Raw genomic sequence first — 19,115 nt, forward strand, 5'->3', positions numbered from 1 at the left:
CCTTGGAGTAATTTTTATCATACCTAAATGAGTATGCAGAATCCTGCAAATATTTGTTTTTGAAGTCCAATCTGGGCTGCAATTTCCTTAGTTTTTACACACACCGCCATATTTTGCACAAGTTGAATATTTTCCGGGGTAGTCATCATAGTCACCACGGCAAACATCCTTTCTTTTATTTAGCACCTTCGTTAGTGAAGAGCTTTATACACAGTATTCAATTTTACGTGGCATTAAAAAAACTATTCGTCGTGTTTATTGGAGTGCTCTCAGAACTGCAGAAAAAAGAAGACTGCCCTCTAATTACTATTAGATGACTCTTCGAACATCGTACCGCCACAGAATCAATGAATGTTGTGTTAACTTCAGTTTTTAAGGTTTTATGTAAAATCGATTCTGCGAAGCGGCTACACCGATCCAAACGAAATTTAGTGGACATATGGGAACTACGAAATTCCAGACAAACAGTGTGTCATAAATTTACGTACCGTTTTAAGAATTTTTCACCGAATATAGTCGTATGACTATCACATGAAAGGTATCGATTAATACTTCGAAAATGATATAGTTTTGGCGTAAATTGCAAAATGCGCGAATAGGAAGTCAAAATGTACACACTTAAAAGGAGGCAGGACTCAATTTTGGAAACTACCCAATCCAATAATCTGGAAAAAAAATCAGGGTAATTCATTTAAGCCAAAGCGGTGTTCACCTTCGCGGCGTTGTATTGTCAAGAAGAGTTCTACAAGTCGTCACCCGGCCACCAGTGATTCCGGCGTAAAGGTTACGTCGGGAAAACATCCGTCGCAGCCTGGGAGCCGCAGCGTTGGGGTTTATCTGGTGTTTAAGACTATAAGTCCTATTCATGTCGCCATTTCGAGAGTTCACCCCCGACCAAGATGCGCCCTTCTGTGCCCCAGATACCGTCCTCCAGAGCATCAAACCTGCGTTGAAAGTCCGGCATCGTCTGATTCGGTGTTAGATAGACGCTGAAAAATGTTCCCGCGGCCTTGGGCGTATCGAACCCAGATGGCAGCGATATTGGGATAAACCGAGTTATTAAAATCGGTTTACTGTCTGCCTGTCCGTCACATGCATTTTTCTCGAAGACGGTTGAAGCGATTGACACCAAATTTGGTAGAAAGGTGGAAACTGTGAATGCTCACGCATATAGTGAGTTACATCCTTTTACGTCGAATTTAAGGGGGGTCCCCATACATGCAAAACGTGGGTGTCATTTTTTTTTCATCAAATATAGTCATGTGGTCTCAGGTCTCGGGTTGAAAGTGATCATTTCTTTGGCAAACACATTCTCAGAAACTACCCAACCGAATAATCAACAGACTGCGACTATATGGTGCCTAGGCTCCGAAATACCCTCCATACCGATACCTGTCCATATAAAGTTAATAATAGTACATTACTATAATTTTTAGTAATTGACGGGAGAACCCCCCTTAAGTTTCCGCTAGAATCACGAACTAGCAGCAATATAAGCTACAGCATAGAGCATGATCCTGCCAAATTTGTTGAAAATCGCACTATTAGTAACAAAGTTAAACTAGGTCAAAGCTGTCGCTTCTGTGCAAATTCAAGACTTTGGATGTCAATATCACTTGAAAGTGGATACTATCACATAATATATGCGTATATTACGTGCTACATACTAATGGGACAAATGCACGCTCAAATCTTTTTATAAAGGAAATACACAAAACGTTTCATACCTGAAGCGTCTAGCTTCTGGTTTCCTGACTTGTTTGTTATTTGACTGCGCCACTAATACAATACATTGGTTGGCAGGCAAAGTCAACATGTTTTATATGAAAGAATCTTGGCCTCCCCACAGTCCAGATTCGAATCTTGGACTTCTTTGAAAAACACACAGTTAAAGCACAAACAAATTTAACATTACATTATTAAAACCCCATAGGAGCAAAAGCTGTGAAATCGGAGGGAAATCGGGGTGATAGCTACACTGCCCCCTACAGTAGTCCTATAGTGCATCATTAAGTGAATGAATGAATGAAGTGCTTTAACATGCTTCAAGGCACATACCCAATTAGATTGTCGCCCAAAGATTATTATTATTTACCTAGAAGGCGGTCATTAAAAAAAAATGAGGGTACATTGTGTAAATTTGTTAGAAACTAATAATTTGTTGATATTATGGCACTATACCCTGCCTCTATTGGCAATAGAAGAATGTATGAGCAAAACTGGTGCGGTCGCAATGTCTTAATCTGTTTAACAACACTGGACAGCGGATTTAGTTGGTACGGAACTACTATCTAATTATATATCTTAATGTGAGTATAACAGCACTCAACCATTATCTGGAAATGAACAGTCAGGCAGTATGTCTTGCCAAAGAATTTATGCTATATGCTGCCTTCCTCTGTTATTCCGAACGTTGCGGGGCTACCAAAGGCACATGCTTATACGTGAAAATCTAACGACCTGATCCCGCAACCAAACTGGGGAAAGGCTGAAAAAGAAATGGAAGATAGAAGACATCGTAACTCGTTTTGATATTCCACTCTTTGTTATGTATTTTGGTTTTCTTTTTTTATGTATTTTTGAAGTAGCAGTGATATTTGGTCATTTAATATTGCTTCTATTGACGGCGGCGTCCAGCTTAATGTTACCCGCTGTCGAAGCAACAGTGCTAGATCTGTGTTCGCTGTCTGGAATGTCGATATCTTAACACGAAGTTTCAAGCCTCCGTTTCATCGGTGGGTGTATCCTGACCTGATACAATCTTGAACAATGTACGGCCCAAGTACCGGTAAAAGTGTTGATTAGAAGGCGAAGGTGGCGGGGAATAGGTCATACTTTAAGAAAAGCGACAACTAATTGCTGGAATCAGATATCCCAGAGTGGCCGACGAGTAGATCACCCTAGAAATATGCGCAGAATAGTAGAGGAAGGTAGGCTTTTCTGGAAGCCCTGGAGGGAGATGAAGCACATTTCACCGAATCGGCAACGATTGCGCTTAGGCGTAGTTTACATCTTGTTATCTATCTAGGGAATATTGGGAACTAGAGAAATTTGTAATGACCGTGATTGGTCAAGCGATTTTCTGACTTGAAGCCCGAAGCCATGACCATGCTACTAACATCCGTCTACTATTTCAGTCAATAGAACAAGAGAGATTTGACAATTAGGAATACTATTCGTTGGAATGAAAATAATGGATGTTTTTGATTCCTATGATTATAACTTCAGATAAGAAACTAGAGTAGATTTGCACTCGACTCTTAAAAATTGGAGGATACTCAACCCGCAGAATAACTCCACCAAGGATACTTTCAAGCCCGGAGAATTTTTACAAATAATTTCAGAGCTTATATGCTTACCAGGATTATTATGATTATGATTGCATGTCCTCAAAGGATAGATATGTGTATGCTGTAAACTGCCGAAGTAAATATCTTGTCTCGCTTATTGCTTATTGCTTAGCTCAAATTGTCAATGTGACCTGGGTAGTTTAAGCATTTTTATTCTATTTGACTTAGGATGATTGATAGAAATCCGTTGTCATTTCCTCCGGTATTATAGACATAAAGAATTTTAGGAAACAATGGGCTATAAAATTTATTCAATTTTCACATTTATTGGCGCAATGGCTGTAACTTTAAGATTATAGAAAAGAAACAAAGAACTAATAATGAAGATAGTAATCTATCGATTATAATTATTGATTCATCCAAAAGATCATAAAACCTAGTCAACTGTGAAAAAATTATTTCAAAAGAAGTTTTCGCTGTCATCGTCGTTATTAAGTAGTGTATTCGGACGGAACATGACTTGACGGCACAATTTTTGATATATTCACATATTTCATTTATTTGTTCTCGTTCTTTTTCTCCTTTCGCTTGATTTATTTTTGAAACCATTTACAATAAGTCTTCTGCTAGTTTTCGTTCTTATTTGTATTGTACTTTTGGCAGTGGGGGAAGACAATATGGTTTTCGTATATGAGCACATCGTTTTTCTGTAGTATACATCAACTTCAATTTCAGTTCAAGTTCAGTATCTCATACTAACGTTTGGCATTTTATTCCAGCTGTGAACAGAAAACCAACAACGTAAAGGAAAATCACAAAATGGAGGAAGACACCGAATACAAGAAACTTCCCGTTGAGGATCGTTGTGTTCATAAACTATGGAAGGCTCGTGTTGATGGCTACGAAGAAGCCACGAAGATTTTCCGTGAAGTCGACGATGAAAAGTCGCCAGAATGGAACAAATTTGTCGGCCTCATAAAAAAATTTATAGTTGATACGAATGCCATGGCTCAAGAAAAGGGTTTGGAGGCAACATTGATATTCGTTGAGAACTGTGCCAATGCTGGAAAAACTGTCAGTGATGTTATGTCTGGGATCGTGCAAAAATGCATAGCAGCTCCGAAAACAAAAACGAAAGATCTGGCGGTACAAGTTACATTGATGTATGTTGAAATCGAAAAGCAGGAAGCTGTCCTGGAGGAATTGATCAAGGGAATGGAGCACAAAAATCCTAAAATTGTGGCAGCGTGTGTAGCAGCTGTTACATTAGCTCTGAAAGAGTTTGGCAGTAAAGTAATTTCTGTCAAACCGTTGATTAAAAAGCTGGCACCCTTGATGAGCGATCGAGACAAAACTGTCAGAGAAGAGGGAAAACAGTTGGCTATTGAAATTTACAAGTATGTTTTGAATTTTTTATTTAGTATATAAGTCAAAACCGCGAGAATTTTTTCAGGTGGATAGGTCCAGCCATGAAGCCTCAAATCGCCTCCCTGCCACAAGTTACGCTTACAGAATTGGAGAACGAATTTGACAAGCTTAAAGGAGAGAAAGCCGAGCCAACTAGGTTCGTTTTCGTCTGTTGTAAATAGATTATATGAACTACAGTTTAATTTTTTGGTTAGATGGTTAAAATCGCAACAGGAAAAACAACAAGTGCTGGCGAATGCGGCTGTTGAAGATGGAGGTGACGGAGATGGTAATAATTCATCTTAATCTTGTTTTCTAAGAGTGTGCTGAACCAATGTCGTGGAAATGCCTTTTTGTTTGTTATCTTTAAAGTGGCAGTCTTAGCAACGTCTATTTTAAAATGCACACTTCCCACTAAGTTAATAAAATTGATTCATATTATCCAAGGTTATTAGACTCTACTGTTTAATTGTGGTTAAATCTAGATTGATTACTGAAAACGGGAAGTATGTACTTGGTATTTTATCTAAAATTCACTGCAACATTTTAAGTTTTCATTGATTCTGTTCAACTGTTTCGTACACTTAGGCTTGCTAATATAGTTGAAACTTTTTTTATAGATGACGAGGGTGGTGAAGCCGAAGAAATCGACCCAATGGATCTTCTTGATCCTGTCGATATTCTTTCAAAATTGCCCAAGGATTTCTACGAGAAATTAGAAGCTAAAAAATGGCAAGAGCGAAAAGAATCTCTCGAAGCTTTAGAAAAACTACTTGAAAATCCAAAATTAGAAAGTGGCGACTATGGCGATGTAGTTAGGGCATTGAAAAAGGTTTTAACTAAGGATTCGAATGTTATGTTGGTTGCAATGTCAGGAAAATGTATGGCATCGCTTGCCAAAGGCTTAGGCAAACGTTTCCAAACATACGCCACAGCGTGCATACCAGCTATTTTGGAGAAATTCAAAGAGAAGAAAACAAATGTTGTAAGTGCATTGCGCGATGCCATTGACGCTATTTACCCTTCAACAACTTTGGAAGCATTCCAAGAGGATTTGCTTGAAGCCTTAGGTAATAAGAATCCAAGCGTAAAAGCGGAAACCGCGTCGTTTCTAGCACGCGCTTTTACGAAAACGCAACCAACGGCTTTAAATAAGAAATTGTTGAAGCCAATAGTAACGGCGCTGCTGAAAACACTGAACGAATCAGATCCTACTGTGCGTGATAGTTCAGCAGAAGCGTTAGGAACTCTGCTGAAACTTATGGGCGAGAAGGTAGTTGGACCGTATTTAGTCGATGTAGATGCTTTGAAGATGGCGAAAATTAAGGAATGTCAAGAGCGAGCTGTGATAGTCGTAAAAATTGCAGGAGCTAAAAAGGATCGACCGGTAACCGCGCCACCTAAGTCAGCCCCAGCACAAGCTGCAGCGGCACCAAAAGGTGGTTCCGTGGAGCCAAAACCAGTTACACGCCCTGCAACTGCGGCTGCTGGTGAGTCGTATTTTATAACTAATTCGCTGAATACCTTTCAGGAACCCATATTGATTCCTAAAGCTATAGTTCTACCAACAAGCAGTTTATTTAACATGATCCCATTTCTCAGGTGGCCGTAAGCCAGTCGCAAAAAAAGCAGCGCCTGGCGGTGGGGGACTTGCCAAATCTGCAAGCACTACAAAAGTTGGTAGTTTTGAGCGTGAATTAACGCCCGAAGAAGTCTCGGCACGAGCAGAAGAAATTTTGTCTGCTGAAATCCTGTCGGGATTGAGTGATGTTAATTGGAAGACACGATTGTCGTCGGTGGAAAGTTTCTTGAATTATGTGAATGAATTGGATCCAAAATGTGGACTAGCCCAAATTTTAGTTCGTACTTTGAGTAGTCGAAAACCAGGATTAAAGGTGAGCATATGCATCATCTCTTTGAAAATAAGGCTCCGTTTATAATTCATGGTAAATTTTATACTTATATGCACTTTACTGAATTTTCAGGACACTAATTTTCAAGTATTAAAAGTGAAACTTGATATCGTGCGAATAATTGCTGAAAGATTAAATTTCACATTGACAACAGCCGATTTTGCCATAAACGATGTTACTGAAAAATTAGCAGATCCCAAAAATGGCGGAGTAGCGGCTCAAGTTCTAACAGCCATGGCTGAAGCTACAAAACTTGAAAATATTGTTTCTAAAGTTTTAAGTTTTGCTTTCGAACAGAAATCGCCAAAAGTACAATCCGAGTCTTTGAACTGGGTGAACCAAGCAATCAGGGAGTTCGGCTTTCAGGTGGGTGGTGTTTGGGTCGACAAATTCTCCCAACTCTTCAAAGTTGTTTTTTTTTTTTTCAATTAGATCAATCCTAAAGTGTTGATTGAAGATGTGAAGAAAGGCGTTCAAAGCACAAATCCAACTGTGAGGGGCTCTGCAATCACATTGCTTGGAACAATGAGTATGCATATGGGCAATAATCTGATGATGTTCTTCGACAGTGAAAAGCCTGCGCTGAAGCAACAAATTCAGGCTGAATTTGATAAGAACGCAGGTCAAAAGCCTCCGGCTCCAACGCGTGGTGTTAAAAAGACTGCTAGTAGTTCCTCGATAAATGATGATGAGTGAGTTTATCCGTTTTTTATGTCGAAATATTTTAATATTTTCTATTTCTTTGATTTCGTTTTCAATTTTTATATTATTCTCATTGCAGTGATGGTGGAGGTGGCGATGACGGTGCACAAGAAGCAATGAATATTGCAGACCTTCTGCCACGAATTGACATTTCATCCCAAATTACGGAGTCACTTTTGGCGGAGATTTCTGACAAAAACTGGAAAACTCGAAATGAGGGTTTGACAAAGCTGCAAGGTAGGATGCGTGTTTTTATTCTTTTTTAACTAAATCAATTTTTAATAATAAACAACGACCATAATATAAGCAGCTAATACTATGCACTATACCTTTCTCACTCAGGCATTATAACTGAAGCAAAACTGATAAAACCTCCAATTGGTGACCTACCACAAGCCCTTGCGCACAGGCTAGTCGATAGTAATGCGAAAATTGCACAAACCGCATTGGCAATATGCGAACAACTTGCAACCGCCATGGGCCCCGCTTGTAAAACTCATGTACGAACATTATTCCCAGGTTTCCTACATGGTTTAGGTGATAATAAAGTATTCATTCGAGCTGCAAGCTTATCTTGTATCAATACGTGGGGTGAGCAGTGTGGTTTCAAGGAATTTTTCGATGGCGAAATGATTGCTGACTCTCTAAAAACTGGAAGTCCAGCTCTCCGTACGGAATTATGGGGTTGGATAGCGGAAAAACTCCCCGGGCTCCCAGTCAAGTCGATACCAAAAGAAGAGTTGGTGTCATTACTACCTCATTTATATGCAAATATTTCGGATCGTAACGCTGATGTGCGCAAAAATGCAAATGAGGCTGTGCTAGGAATTATGATCCACTTAAGCTATGAGTCAATGATGAAAGCCCTAGACAAACAAAAACCGTCTTCGAAAAAAGATATTCAAGCTGCATTAGACAAAGCTCGTCCAAATCTCCCAGTGAAACCATTGCCAAAAGGTAAACAACAGGCACCAATAGAAGAGCCGAAACCCAACAAGGTAGTTTCTGGAAGGGCACAAAAGCAGGCGGCAACGAGCAGCAAAACAACTGAAAAGCCTACGTCATCTCGCAAAAAGGAAGAAGATGTCGATACTTCGCCCCTTCTCGCTGTGAACAATATCAAAAATCAAAGATTAATTGACGAGCAAAAATTGCGTGTGCTTAAGTGGACATTCACGACGCCACGCGAAGAATTCATTGATTTATTGCGTGATCAAATGACAACTGCAAATGTTAATAAAGGACTGATGGCAAACATGTTTCACGATGATTTCCGATATCATTTGAAAGTGATTGAGGCATTAATTGAAGATTTGCCAAATAATAGTAAGGCGTTGATTGCCAATTTAGATTTGATTTTGAAATGGATTTCGTTGCGATTCTACGATACAAATCCATCGGTTTTGTTGAAATCCTTGGACTATTTAAATATGGTATTTCAAGTGCTGGTGGAAAATGAGTACATCTTGGCGGAGAATGAAGGGAGCTCATTCATTCCGCATCTACTGATAAAAGTGAGTACATTTTGATTGTTTGTAATGTAAGCTAAGTTAGATTTTTTTGTTGATAACACCATACCGACAGCATATATATATGAAACCACTGAAGTTTTCCCCATAATGATTTTCAATCGAAATTCACGTTAATCAGTATCAGCCATCAAATTTGAATTAATTCTAACTTCTTCTGAAAGTGCTGCCTCGTCGGTGTACGGGTCATAGAATCAAAAGTCAACAATGCAGAACGGATCAACGATATCAATGTGGTTTTGTTAGTTGCGAATTGGTCTCTTAATCTGTATGATCGGTCATACTTTAGGTTTTGGTCTTGATATTGATAAATATGTGCTTGCGTTTGCCATTTGATGAACCCTATTCGCGTTTTCTTTTGATCGCTTAACTAAATTATTACTGCTCAGACTTAGTTCCCATGAAGTCAAATTATATGTAAGTCTTGCTGTCGGCAGCTTCTATGCTCTAGATTCTTTCGGGGAGTAGGAAACTCCGAAGGGAAATCCTGAAACCTATAAAATTTCAAGGAACTTGGGCATAAGGTAAGCAGCACGAGTGGTCAATGCGGGTGACGACATTGGGTGCGTCAGTTCGATTATCCACTGTTCCAGAAGCAGTTTATTTTCCTTAATCCCATCCGATTCTGCCCGGAATACGACAGAATTTTATTACGTGCCCTCGCCTTTGCATGACAAATGGTTAAAAATAGATTCGTTGTCTCCCGATGATGAGATCTACTGATCTATAGATCTCAGATTTGTGGCTAAGGTGACTTTATTTACCAGATTTAACTGTCATGAGAACAACTTAACAAATTTGGTATGATGTTATGTTGCTATGATCATTTTACTCATAAGAAAGCGACAGAAGCGCGTTTTGCAAGAGTTATGAGAAGAAAACTCTTAGACGCTCATTAAGCGGAGTATTCTGTATCTACGGGTCGATACAATGAGAGGACTGAAGGGCTTGGTGCGAAATAAAAGAAATTGTAAGCTTGTAAAATGTATATTCCAATGTGTCTAACGATCAAGGCAATTGTATATGGTTACCATTCACCCCTTGGTGGGACATATGGCGTTAACTACACCGCGCCATCGTTCACGGATCACTGAATTGCGCTTCAACTTTTCTCAGGGCTTGCCGAAACGCGTCTCCTCAGGCGACCCATTCGTCGGCCATCTTGGGCAAGTGGGTTTCACTACATAGCGTAACCAGTAATAGAATTATTGCACCATCCTAATGTGTGACCTATTCATTCCCACTTCCGGGTTTTGATCACATCGTCCACGGGTAACCGGCGTGTGCGTCAACCAAGGTTTTCGTTGCAAATATTGTCGGGCCACCGTACTCCGACGACCCGTCGCAGATAAGTGTTCACAATAACCTGCAGCTTTTGGGTAACAGCGGAGGTCATTTCCATGTGCTACTCTCATATAGTGACACAGAAAGAACATTAGCACAGAACAGTTTCAACTTGATCTTAGTGTTGAGATGGGGAGCGACGTACAGCTCGGTGCCACCGTCGACAGAAACCGCGCTTCTTAGATATTCTGTGCATTAATGCAGATAGGGAGGGGGTAATGATCCATCAGACGGAGTATTTTCGTTTTGTTGATGCTTGTCTTCAGTACGGCTCTACTTGCTGCCTCCCTTTCCAAATCCAGAGCCATTTGTCCAAGGTCCATGACAATGTGCGAGTGCAAACAGATGTGATCAGTGTAGTCGATATGGTTGGGGAAAGATGTTATGGTCCATTGAACGGACAAGGTAACACGAAGGACATCACAATATCCGGCGTTGGCAGGTTCCGCTTTGGACCTCGAATTCCTCTGGGCCTCTCTTGCTGATGGCGCGATGGTTTAGGGGTAGCGCGTCACCCTCCCAATCTCACTGCTCTTGGTTCAAATCCCAGTCATCATTGGTGTCATGTCTTCGTCCTGTGTTTGCCTCGCTGTTGTGAGCTTATCACTTGCACAGTATTAAGTGTGATGATAATGAAACCGAAGTACAATCTAACTGTCTGGATGCCCTATAACTTACCGAGGAGTGAACAGAAAACACTATATGTCGCTCTGATAATAGCAGTTAGTTGCTCCGGAATGTCCCTCCTGCATAGAGCACTCCATATACTCTTCCTGTTCACACTGTCTAAAGCCTTCTCGCTGAAGACCAGATGATAATAAAGATCGGAGCTTCGTGGGCTAATCCCAGACACCTTCTTCACCAGGATTATATTCAGTTTTGACAAATGCTGATATTTCGTGAGGAATTAGTTTTTTACATCAGTGCTGGACGCCCAACTGTTCCAAAATATTTTCATTTGTTAAAAATGTGGAGCTGTAAAAACTTTGTGCGCTCTCTTCGTATAAGGTGCCCGCTTCCATTTTCTTGTATCCAACGAACATCGATTTTGTCATACTAATTACAAATATTTTACTTTTCTGGAGTTAACAGTCCTAGCGTGTTCGTTCATAGCCACAAAATATGGGTTCGCCAGAAGCGATTTCCGAAGCAGTGCATTGACGCAGAGCTGGCTACAATGTTTGGATTTTTTTTCCTCCTGTAAGATTCAGTCCTTTTTAAAAAATGAAATGTAGTAATTGGTAACAATGCTTTCTTATAAACGTTTAACCGTCTTGAAAGCATTTAGGTTGACGGCAAGTAGGTGCAGGAAGCCCTTTGACGAAAGACAGCCCCAAAGAAGAAGGTTGATTGTATGTTTAACGATGTGCTGGAGAAATTGGTTCAGTGGGAAACACACTGGTACGTAGTATAACAGTCTAGTCTAAATAAATCAAGTTACTCCAGTCGCGATCAATGTTTTCCTGTGCCTAAACACGGAAGCGTGTTTTTCAGACAGCAGTGATTCCCTCACTGTATTTCACTATTTACAATTATGTCCAATCAAATGCTTTCAAATAGTTTCATGCCACACTCCCAGTCCTTCCTGCTTTATATTTGCAAGTCCTTGACCCTAGGACTAGCCAACATTCCCCGAAAACAAGGTTATGATCAATTTTTCGTCTCTCTTTGTAACTCTTCCTACTGATCCCACCTACCTCTCGATGAACGGTTTCGACTTTTTAATGTATTTAATCGCCGCGGCATGCAACATCTGAGGACTTTTGGATGTGTAGGGATACTGCCGCAAAGCGCTTCGTGTATGCACTCATAGTGATTACCGTGCTTTTCGAACAAATCAAGAATACAGACTGAAATCTTCCCAACAGAACACCAAAGGCGAAGATTGCCCTCTACACACTGTATAGGTTGTAGGATAACACCATTTGCTGACTGCGAATACTGCCGTATGCTACCTTGCTTAATTGACAATATGAAGTCATATTTTTAAGCAGGCGGTGTGCGAGGAAAGTATTTTATAAATGTGGCGGCAAACCTTCAAGAAGGAAATATGGCATGCAGCTTTGGAACTTTTGGCAACGGAATCGAAATATGCTTCGAATACGGTGTCGCTGACTAAATCTTTCGTCGTGTTAGGTAATCTCTATGCCCACGACTCTAAACTACGATGGAATAGAATCAGCATAACTTAGTAAGGGACTAAATGAAACTGAAACAACAAAAATCCCTGATTGCCTGAATCGATTGCGGCGATGTATTTGCAATTTCTGGGTATTTTCTGCACAACATTTGACTTTTATCGATAACATTGCTGATTTGTGTCAAACTAGGCTTAGCTACCTTCACTGTTGATGGACATGCTTTAGAAAATAAGGTTGTTATTATTTCCAAGTTGTCACAATCTCATCAGATGCCGGATTTTACCTCATACTGGCCCTAAGTGTTAAGCATTTAGACTCATACGATCCTACCTACTTAAATTATAAAGGGGCGTTGGTAGTGGGGGCAGATGGCAGGTCAATGGGAGAAGTCGTCGAGAACTCCCCGCAACATCGAGCACGTATACAGAATGGTATATTTCTCCATAGTTTGAACCAAACTGTGTGAGAGTCCCAGTACATCAAGGGAAGCCGCCGTGAGGGATTTAGATGCAATGTATTTATTATTATTTTGATTTGCTTCGATACAGTTTCTGTTTAATGCCGATACATTTACTACAATATACGAATGCATTGAATCAGTTCGGATGCGAAAGGCACTGAAAGAAAATATATCCCAATGAAATCTTAATATGAAATACTGATGTTTGGCATTAGTGGATGCAGCGCGAACATCTAAGGCACTATTTAAGGGGGGCTTTCGAGGCAACACACATATTTGACCAAGTATTCTCCGGCGTCTACATGTTTGCCTAATTTCAGATCCTGGATAATTAAAGGCTTCATTGAATAGTTCGATTGTTGCAGCATGCTGTTTGTAAGATATTTCGTTTAGTTTTGTTATCCCATTATCATACATCTCCTCTAAGGTTGAATTTCCAAGTACGTATTTAGGACATGGTCCAGTGCCGTCAGTGTGATGGTCAAATGTCCAAGAGTAGAAGTGTTCGAAAAGTTATGGCGGCATATGCCAAGTTTTGAATTGGAAACCACGCGCAAACGCTCGCTAATCATGGTAATCATGGTTTGTAGTCGACTGCCAATCATCAAGTCAATGTAAATACAGCGTTTCTTGGTGCCACCACGTGTAGGTTTTTTTTGGCCTTTTGGTGTTGATTCAGACGACAAGGTTGTTGCCCCGTCTACTTCTTCACCGCCGGGGGTCCGGTCTATGCCTGTCTTAGCAAGAAAATTCAAACATCCCGGCTTTGCGTCAAAGTCCAGCTCGTCAATGCCGACCCCCGACGTTCTCGAAAGAGCCTAAACTAAACTAAACTCTTTAATTAATTTGTGCAACACAACTCTAGGATCATTGACTTGTCGACTATTCTGGTGCAGTGGATTCCAGTGCATAAAATAGTTTATGGTGGAAGTTTTCCCAGAGAATATTTGCTAATTATCATTCCTTTGGAAAATTATGGGAGGTGGGATTTGCTTCATTTCTTTTCTGCTTTGGGTTATAATTTCTTTTACGACCTATTTTGAATATTTCATCCCCATTTACAATATTTTCTAAACTAATGTAATACATATTTCACTATTCAGATTGGCGATCCAAAAGATGCAGTTCGCAACGGTGTACGAACCCTCATTCGTCAGCTTTGTCTAGTGTATCCTTTCACAAAGATCTTCACTTACATCATGGAAGGTTTGAAATCAAAAAATGCACGACAACGGACAGAATGTCTAGATGAATTGGGGTATCTAATAGAAACATACGGACTATCAGTATGTCAGCCAACACAACAAGCAGCTCTCAAGGAAATCGCTCGTCACATATCAGATCGTGATAATTCAGTACGTAGTGCTGCACTGAATTGTGTCGTTCAGGCATATTTCCTGGCTGGTGATCGTGTCTATAAACTAATTGGCCAGTTGAGCGAAAAGGATCTTTCAATGTTAGATGAGCGAATAAAACGGGCTAAAAAGACGAAGAAGCCAACTCCTGTGGTGGAAGTAGCAAAGGCTACCACAACCACTGCTAATATTCCGACGGAGAATATTGAAATTGAAGATGCAGGAATTGATGAGCTGCCGGCGGAAGATGGTGGATCACCTGTTGTTACAAGGTATGATAATTTTTTTTCGCAAAAGAAGGTATTGGCTTTAGGTGTAATGTGTTCACTTATGCATATTAAATCAATGACCATGCGCAGCTGTTGATTTGATAATTTTTCTTGAGTGCTATTTAAGTTTTGCTATGCCAGTAATTATCAAATCGTATGATTGGAGAGAATAGATAGCTTAAAAACTAGCTTTTTACATCCCTAAGTGAACACAAAAAACTAAACTTAAGTATAAACAGCCAAGACTTTCACACACATGGTTAACATATTCAGCATCCTTAACTGTATGCTTGATATTTATTTTTTGGTTTTTGTTTTGAATAATTTTTTGTTTTTTCGACCAGCTCTCTAAAAACTTTGGATGTCCAAAACTCTGTTGAGGTTAAAGAACAGGCATCAAATAATACTTTTGTCAATAAGACGGACTATACTTTGAGGCGACAAGCGTAATTGATTATTTTTGATTTTAGTTTTTACTTTTTTTCTGTTGGTAGATCAAAATAGACTATACAAGATTTCATGTTACTTTATACAAAGTAGAGGGGCGAAATGTGAGAGGCTTTATTATTGTTATTGTTGGCAATGTAGACAATCATTTCCTTGTAGGGAAATTGAAGTACAGACATTATATATTCCTTTTTGTTGTGTAGGTGACGGGGGATTTGTTTTGTCCAGTAAAATGTTTCTTTGTCTTGTTGTGTAATAGTTTGTGGATTTCAAATTCTTATTTCGTTGGGCATGTAATAGCAACATCATTTGGAAATAAGTACATTCATCAAAAACATATGCTAAATGGAGAAGGATTGCTTGGTTCTTCGTGGCAAATTGCTGGTAAATTAGTGGTTTTTGCACTCCTTGAAATCCGCAAATTATTCCACTGGTTTGTTGATATTAAATATTCTATTATAGTAAATGTTAAATGGTAGATGAAAATTTCGAAATTGCAAAGCTTCTTCACCCTTGTTGTCAAGCTTAAGTTGTTAAAGCTTGAATTAGAGGACAGGTGCGACGATACAAGAATATTTTTTTTAGTTACATATATGGTCTGATTCCTCCGTCCATCTAATTTAGTGTTCGATTGATAAATGTTTATTGCCAGCGGAGTTGATTTTATTTCATCTCTTAGGTGCGTGTATAAAGCTTAATGATACGTGCAACTCAAGGGAAAGAAGCATTTTTAATGAAGTTGGTTCGAATTTGAGGAAGCATCTAATTTACGAAGTTTTAAAGTATTCTGTGTTCAAGTGTTTTTAGTTTAGATGTTGAGTAAAATATTGGCTTATTACTTCCTCAACAGTAATTCAAAATAATATTTGTATGAAATTCTTAACAGGACCTTTGATCAACCACAACCGCAAATGTTCCAACCAAAAGCATCCGGGCCGTTCCGTTTGGATCCAGAAGTAATGGCTAGCATTGAGAAAGATTGGGTACGATCGGATCAAATGAAGGATGTTCAATATCCGCAAGTCGATCTATCTTTCATGAATGCTCCGTTGAAAATCGCTACGCGTGATAATGTTGGGTATCCCAAGGAACGTTTAGATGAATTGATTTCTCATCCGCCAAAAATTTCGATACCTTCACATTACAATAATAATTTCACCATGAGTCCACCTCAACCAGTGTCTAGTATGTTGTATACGATGCGGCAGCCACCAGTAGTAAGCAGTACATCGCCAAAGTAAGTGTTTAGATGAAGATGGATATTTTGTTTGGAATGCCCATTCGTAACCTAATTAAACAGGACCTAATTGAAGTGAGCAGAGATTATTGTATGAAGTCTATAAACTATCTGGAGCAATTTCTTACATTACTTATTTCAGAGTTTTCTTCTAGATTTTCATTTGGAATTCTTCATTTCTTGTTAGTAAATGATGAAAGATATATGTCAAATTCACTCTTAGACTTTTCTCAGAGGAGGTCTAAGAGGATTGGTTTCTTATTGTTTTCTTTTAAGCAATAACGATCCTCATTGTCACGAACAGCCCTTGCCTAAACCATAAGTTTAGGCCAAAAGTTAGAAATGTATTTCTATATGCATACAGCATTTCGTTATCTTCATTCTAGAGTAGTGGTAGGTATCTGCTTCTAGGAATGACAGTATATACACCAAGATAGTTTGATTATTATCTGGGAGGCAAAATACAATTGAGGGAACTTTAAATGCATTAGTTCCGCAGTTTAAACCTAATTTGATCAGGGTTATCTTTTACTGTCCGCTCCGTTCAGATGACATTGAAGTATTTTACAGTGAGTAGAGCTTATATTGGCTAGTTTCAGACATCATGAGAGAAATTGTTTTTGAAGAAGACCAACTTGACATAATGATTTCCCTTTAAGATCCTGTACAACCCCGGAACATTTCTAATAATTTTCAGTTACTCATAGTACAGGCTGAAAGAATTTCTTCCTGACCTCCCACAGTAAGTTTCAAAAGATCTTTCATATATAAGCTTGATTTAGACTATGTTGTTCCGCGTTTTATCACGTTTGTTTGAACTGTATTCTGCTGTCAACCGTTCCTCTCCTTGGATTGCTTGGTCGCTTTTTCTATAACCAGGCTAAGCTTTGAAAATAATTAATTTGCAAATATTGTTGTTTGTGCTGATTCACGGCGGATTGGTGAGTAATCTTCCTTATGAAGCTTCGAAACTGCAAAATTAAAGACAAGCAATTCGTCTATGTCGCTGTAAAGTTGTCGCTTTTTCTGTGAATTAAGATGATGTGACTAATACTTTACTTTTACTTTCTTTACATTTTCAATTAAGCTGAGTAGGTCTGAAGTGCGTTTTTCTGGGAAATTTGTAAAAGCATTTAGTTGAATACAAAGTCCCCCTTAGGTAGCCACAAATTATGTGGTCAGGCATATCTCTTGCCTAACATGCATCGTACAGATACGATGATACATTTCCAATTTTTGTTTAAGTGTAATCCTTGCAGTCTGTCTCCTGTTTCTAATCATAAATTCAACAGGATGAACAAAGCTTCTGCGTTTTCCTTTCTGAAGGCGTTCTATTAAAGCGAATGAAAATTGTCACATTTTCGACAATTGGGACTACTTATCAGATAGAAGTTGTTAAGGAGATGGTTAAATATTCTGCAAAATGTTGACTAACCGTTTGTAGTAAATCGTTTATTTTGAATTGTTCTAAATCCAAAATTTCTGTTTTAATTTTAACTAACTCCTTTGACGTAGTCATTATTTTCCTTAGATTGGGGGAGGGAGCATCATTAGGTTCTATAGATCCTTAGACGGTGTTGTGGATTAAGATCTCAGTTGAATCCTCGCACCCTTTTGATGGTATTTGCCTTTGATTGTTTAAGCCGATTTCCTCTATATAACACTTTTGTGAAAAAGTAAGGGACATCGCCAAAATCCTAACAAATCTTTTCATTTTTAATGAATTGCTTCACACAAAATCTCATAAATAATACTTGTAGTTCACTGCCTGAATTTCTGGTAAACGGTGATGGTGCACCATATCATTGGAATTTGTATAAATCGTGGACCATGCGTTTTCTATTTCGAGTGAAGACTACGTGCTTATTTTCGGTCACAGCTCATTTAGAGTACCCTTTCATTCGTTTGCTGTCCAGATTGTCGTTCTCATAAGCCCACGTCTCGTCTCCAACAATAAGTCGTTTGATGAATGTTGGCTTGGATTTGGTTGTGGAAATCATTCAGCATTGCAGAGATATAATACAAATTGTATATTTCCTATTCATTTCTTTGTGAAGTATAGGGCATCCACATAGTCTTTTTTCGCACTTTATTTTCAGTGATACTGTGTTACAGTTTCATTATCATCAGATTGCGAAAGTGATAAGCTCACAGCATCGAAACAAATATATGACGAATATAAACACGATCGGAATTCGCGATATCAGGGTAACGAAATTTAGAAGCTAGCACTCTACTTACGACGTTAGCCTAAGAAGCTTTAGAATCTCTTCAGTGTCGAATAAATTTTTCGCTACAACTGCTGAGCAATGCAGCAAGAATTTTAACGGAATGTCAGTAACAAATGAAGCAACTTAAGAAAAACCAAAAAAAAAAAATAATTTAAATTGGATTAGTAAGGGGGAGTCCAGACGATGGAAATTGCGAGAAGTTTTTGATCTGGGTGGCCGATAATTTGCATACATGCCCGATAAAACGTAACTGTGACCTCTTTATGGTAAAAAATCGAATATCCAACCAGATGAGGAAAGATCATCACCTGCGACAAGTCGAGAGGGATTCGACCCTTCTATAACAAGACTCGATCGTGATAGCTTTTGAACTAGATGCGTGCGAATGCGGTTTGTAAGTGGCACTGTAGTATAGGAAACTATGTTGCCAAACGCAGTATACAGGCACTTTCCTTGCGATTACCCACCTCTGGGTAGAGCTAGGAACTAAGTTAACAATTCTCTCTAATCGCAGGGTAGAGGATCTGTGCTATTCTTCGTAAAAGGTACAGCCTCTGAAAATGGGAACTTTGAATTGATGGGAGAGGTGACTACCAACTAAACACCTCCCTATCATCAGAGAACTAGCCTGGAACCGTTTGACACATGAATTCGTTCTAGCCCTCCCGCTCTCCCGGCTTTGGGAGTCTTCAAGTCAGGTAATTCCTTTCACCAACGGGAGGGGAAGGGAGTTGTCAGTTCAGGGAACCCCTTACCGTACGATCCTTCCGCCGGTCGAGTTCAATCTTCT

The 19,115-nt window shown here is 39.3% G+C and overlaps 1 protein-coding gene across 5 annotated transcripts in view; it reads left to right on the forward strand.

Annotated features, from left to right (window-relative positions):
• Nucleotides 1-19,115, forward strand: part of LOC119658580 (protein mini spindles) — a 51,637-nt gene that overhangs the window by 19,655 nt on the left and 12,867 nt on the right. For 2 of the 5 annotated variants that reach the window (XM_038066031.1, XM_038066032.1), the window contains exons 2-13: nucleotides 4,070-4,687; nucleotides 4,744-4,854; nucleotides 4,913-4,986; nucleotides 5,318-6,187; nucleotides 6,300-6,592; nucleotides 6,683-6,976; nucleotides 7,043-7,302; nucleotides 7,392-7,549; nucleotides 7,655-8,826; nucleotides 13,890-14,413; nucleotides 14,755-14,856; nucleotides 15,744-16,094. In XM_038066031.1, coding sequence (XP_037921959.1) covers nucleotides 4,110-4,687; nucleotides 4,744-4,854; nucleotides 4,913-4,986; nucleotides 5,318-6,187; nucleotides 6,300-6,592; nucleotides 6,683-6,976; nucleotides 7,043-7,302; nucleotides 7,392-7,549; nucleotides 7,655-8,826; nucleotides 13,890-14,413; nucleotides 14,755-14,856; nucleotides 15,744-16,094 — 4,787 coding nt within the window. In that variant the 5' untranslated portion in view covers nucleotides 4,070-4,109. Of the gene's footprint in view, nucleotides 1-3,813; nucleotides 4,003-4,069; nucleotides 4,688-4,743; nucleotides 4,855-4,912; nucleotides 4,987-5,317; nucleotides 6,188-6,299; nucleotides 6,593-6,682; nucleotides 6,977-7,042; nucleotides 7,303-7,391; nucleotides 7,550-7,654; nucleotides 8,827-13,889; nucleotides 14,414-14,754; nucleotides 14,857-15,743; nucleotides 16,095-19,115 lie in introns of those variants that run through there. The other 3 variants (XM_038066030.1, XM_038066033.1, XM_038066035.1) reach the window with 3 other exon arrangements.

This window comes from Hermetia illucens, chromosome 6 (assembly GCF_905115235.1).
Source record: "Hermetia illucens chromosome 6, iHerIll2.2.curated.20191125, whole genome shotgun sequence".
NCBI lineage: Eukaryota > Metazoa > Arthropoda > Insecta > Diptera > Stratiomyidae > Hermetia > Hermetia illucens.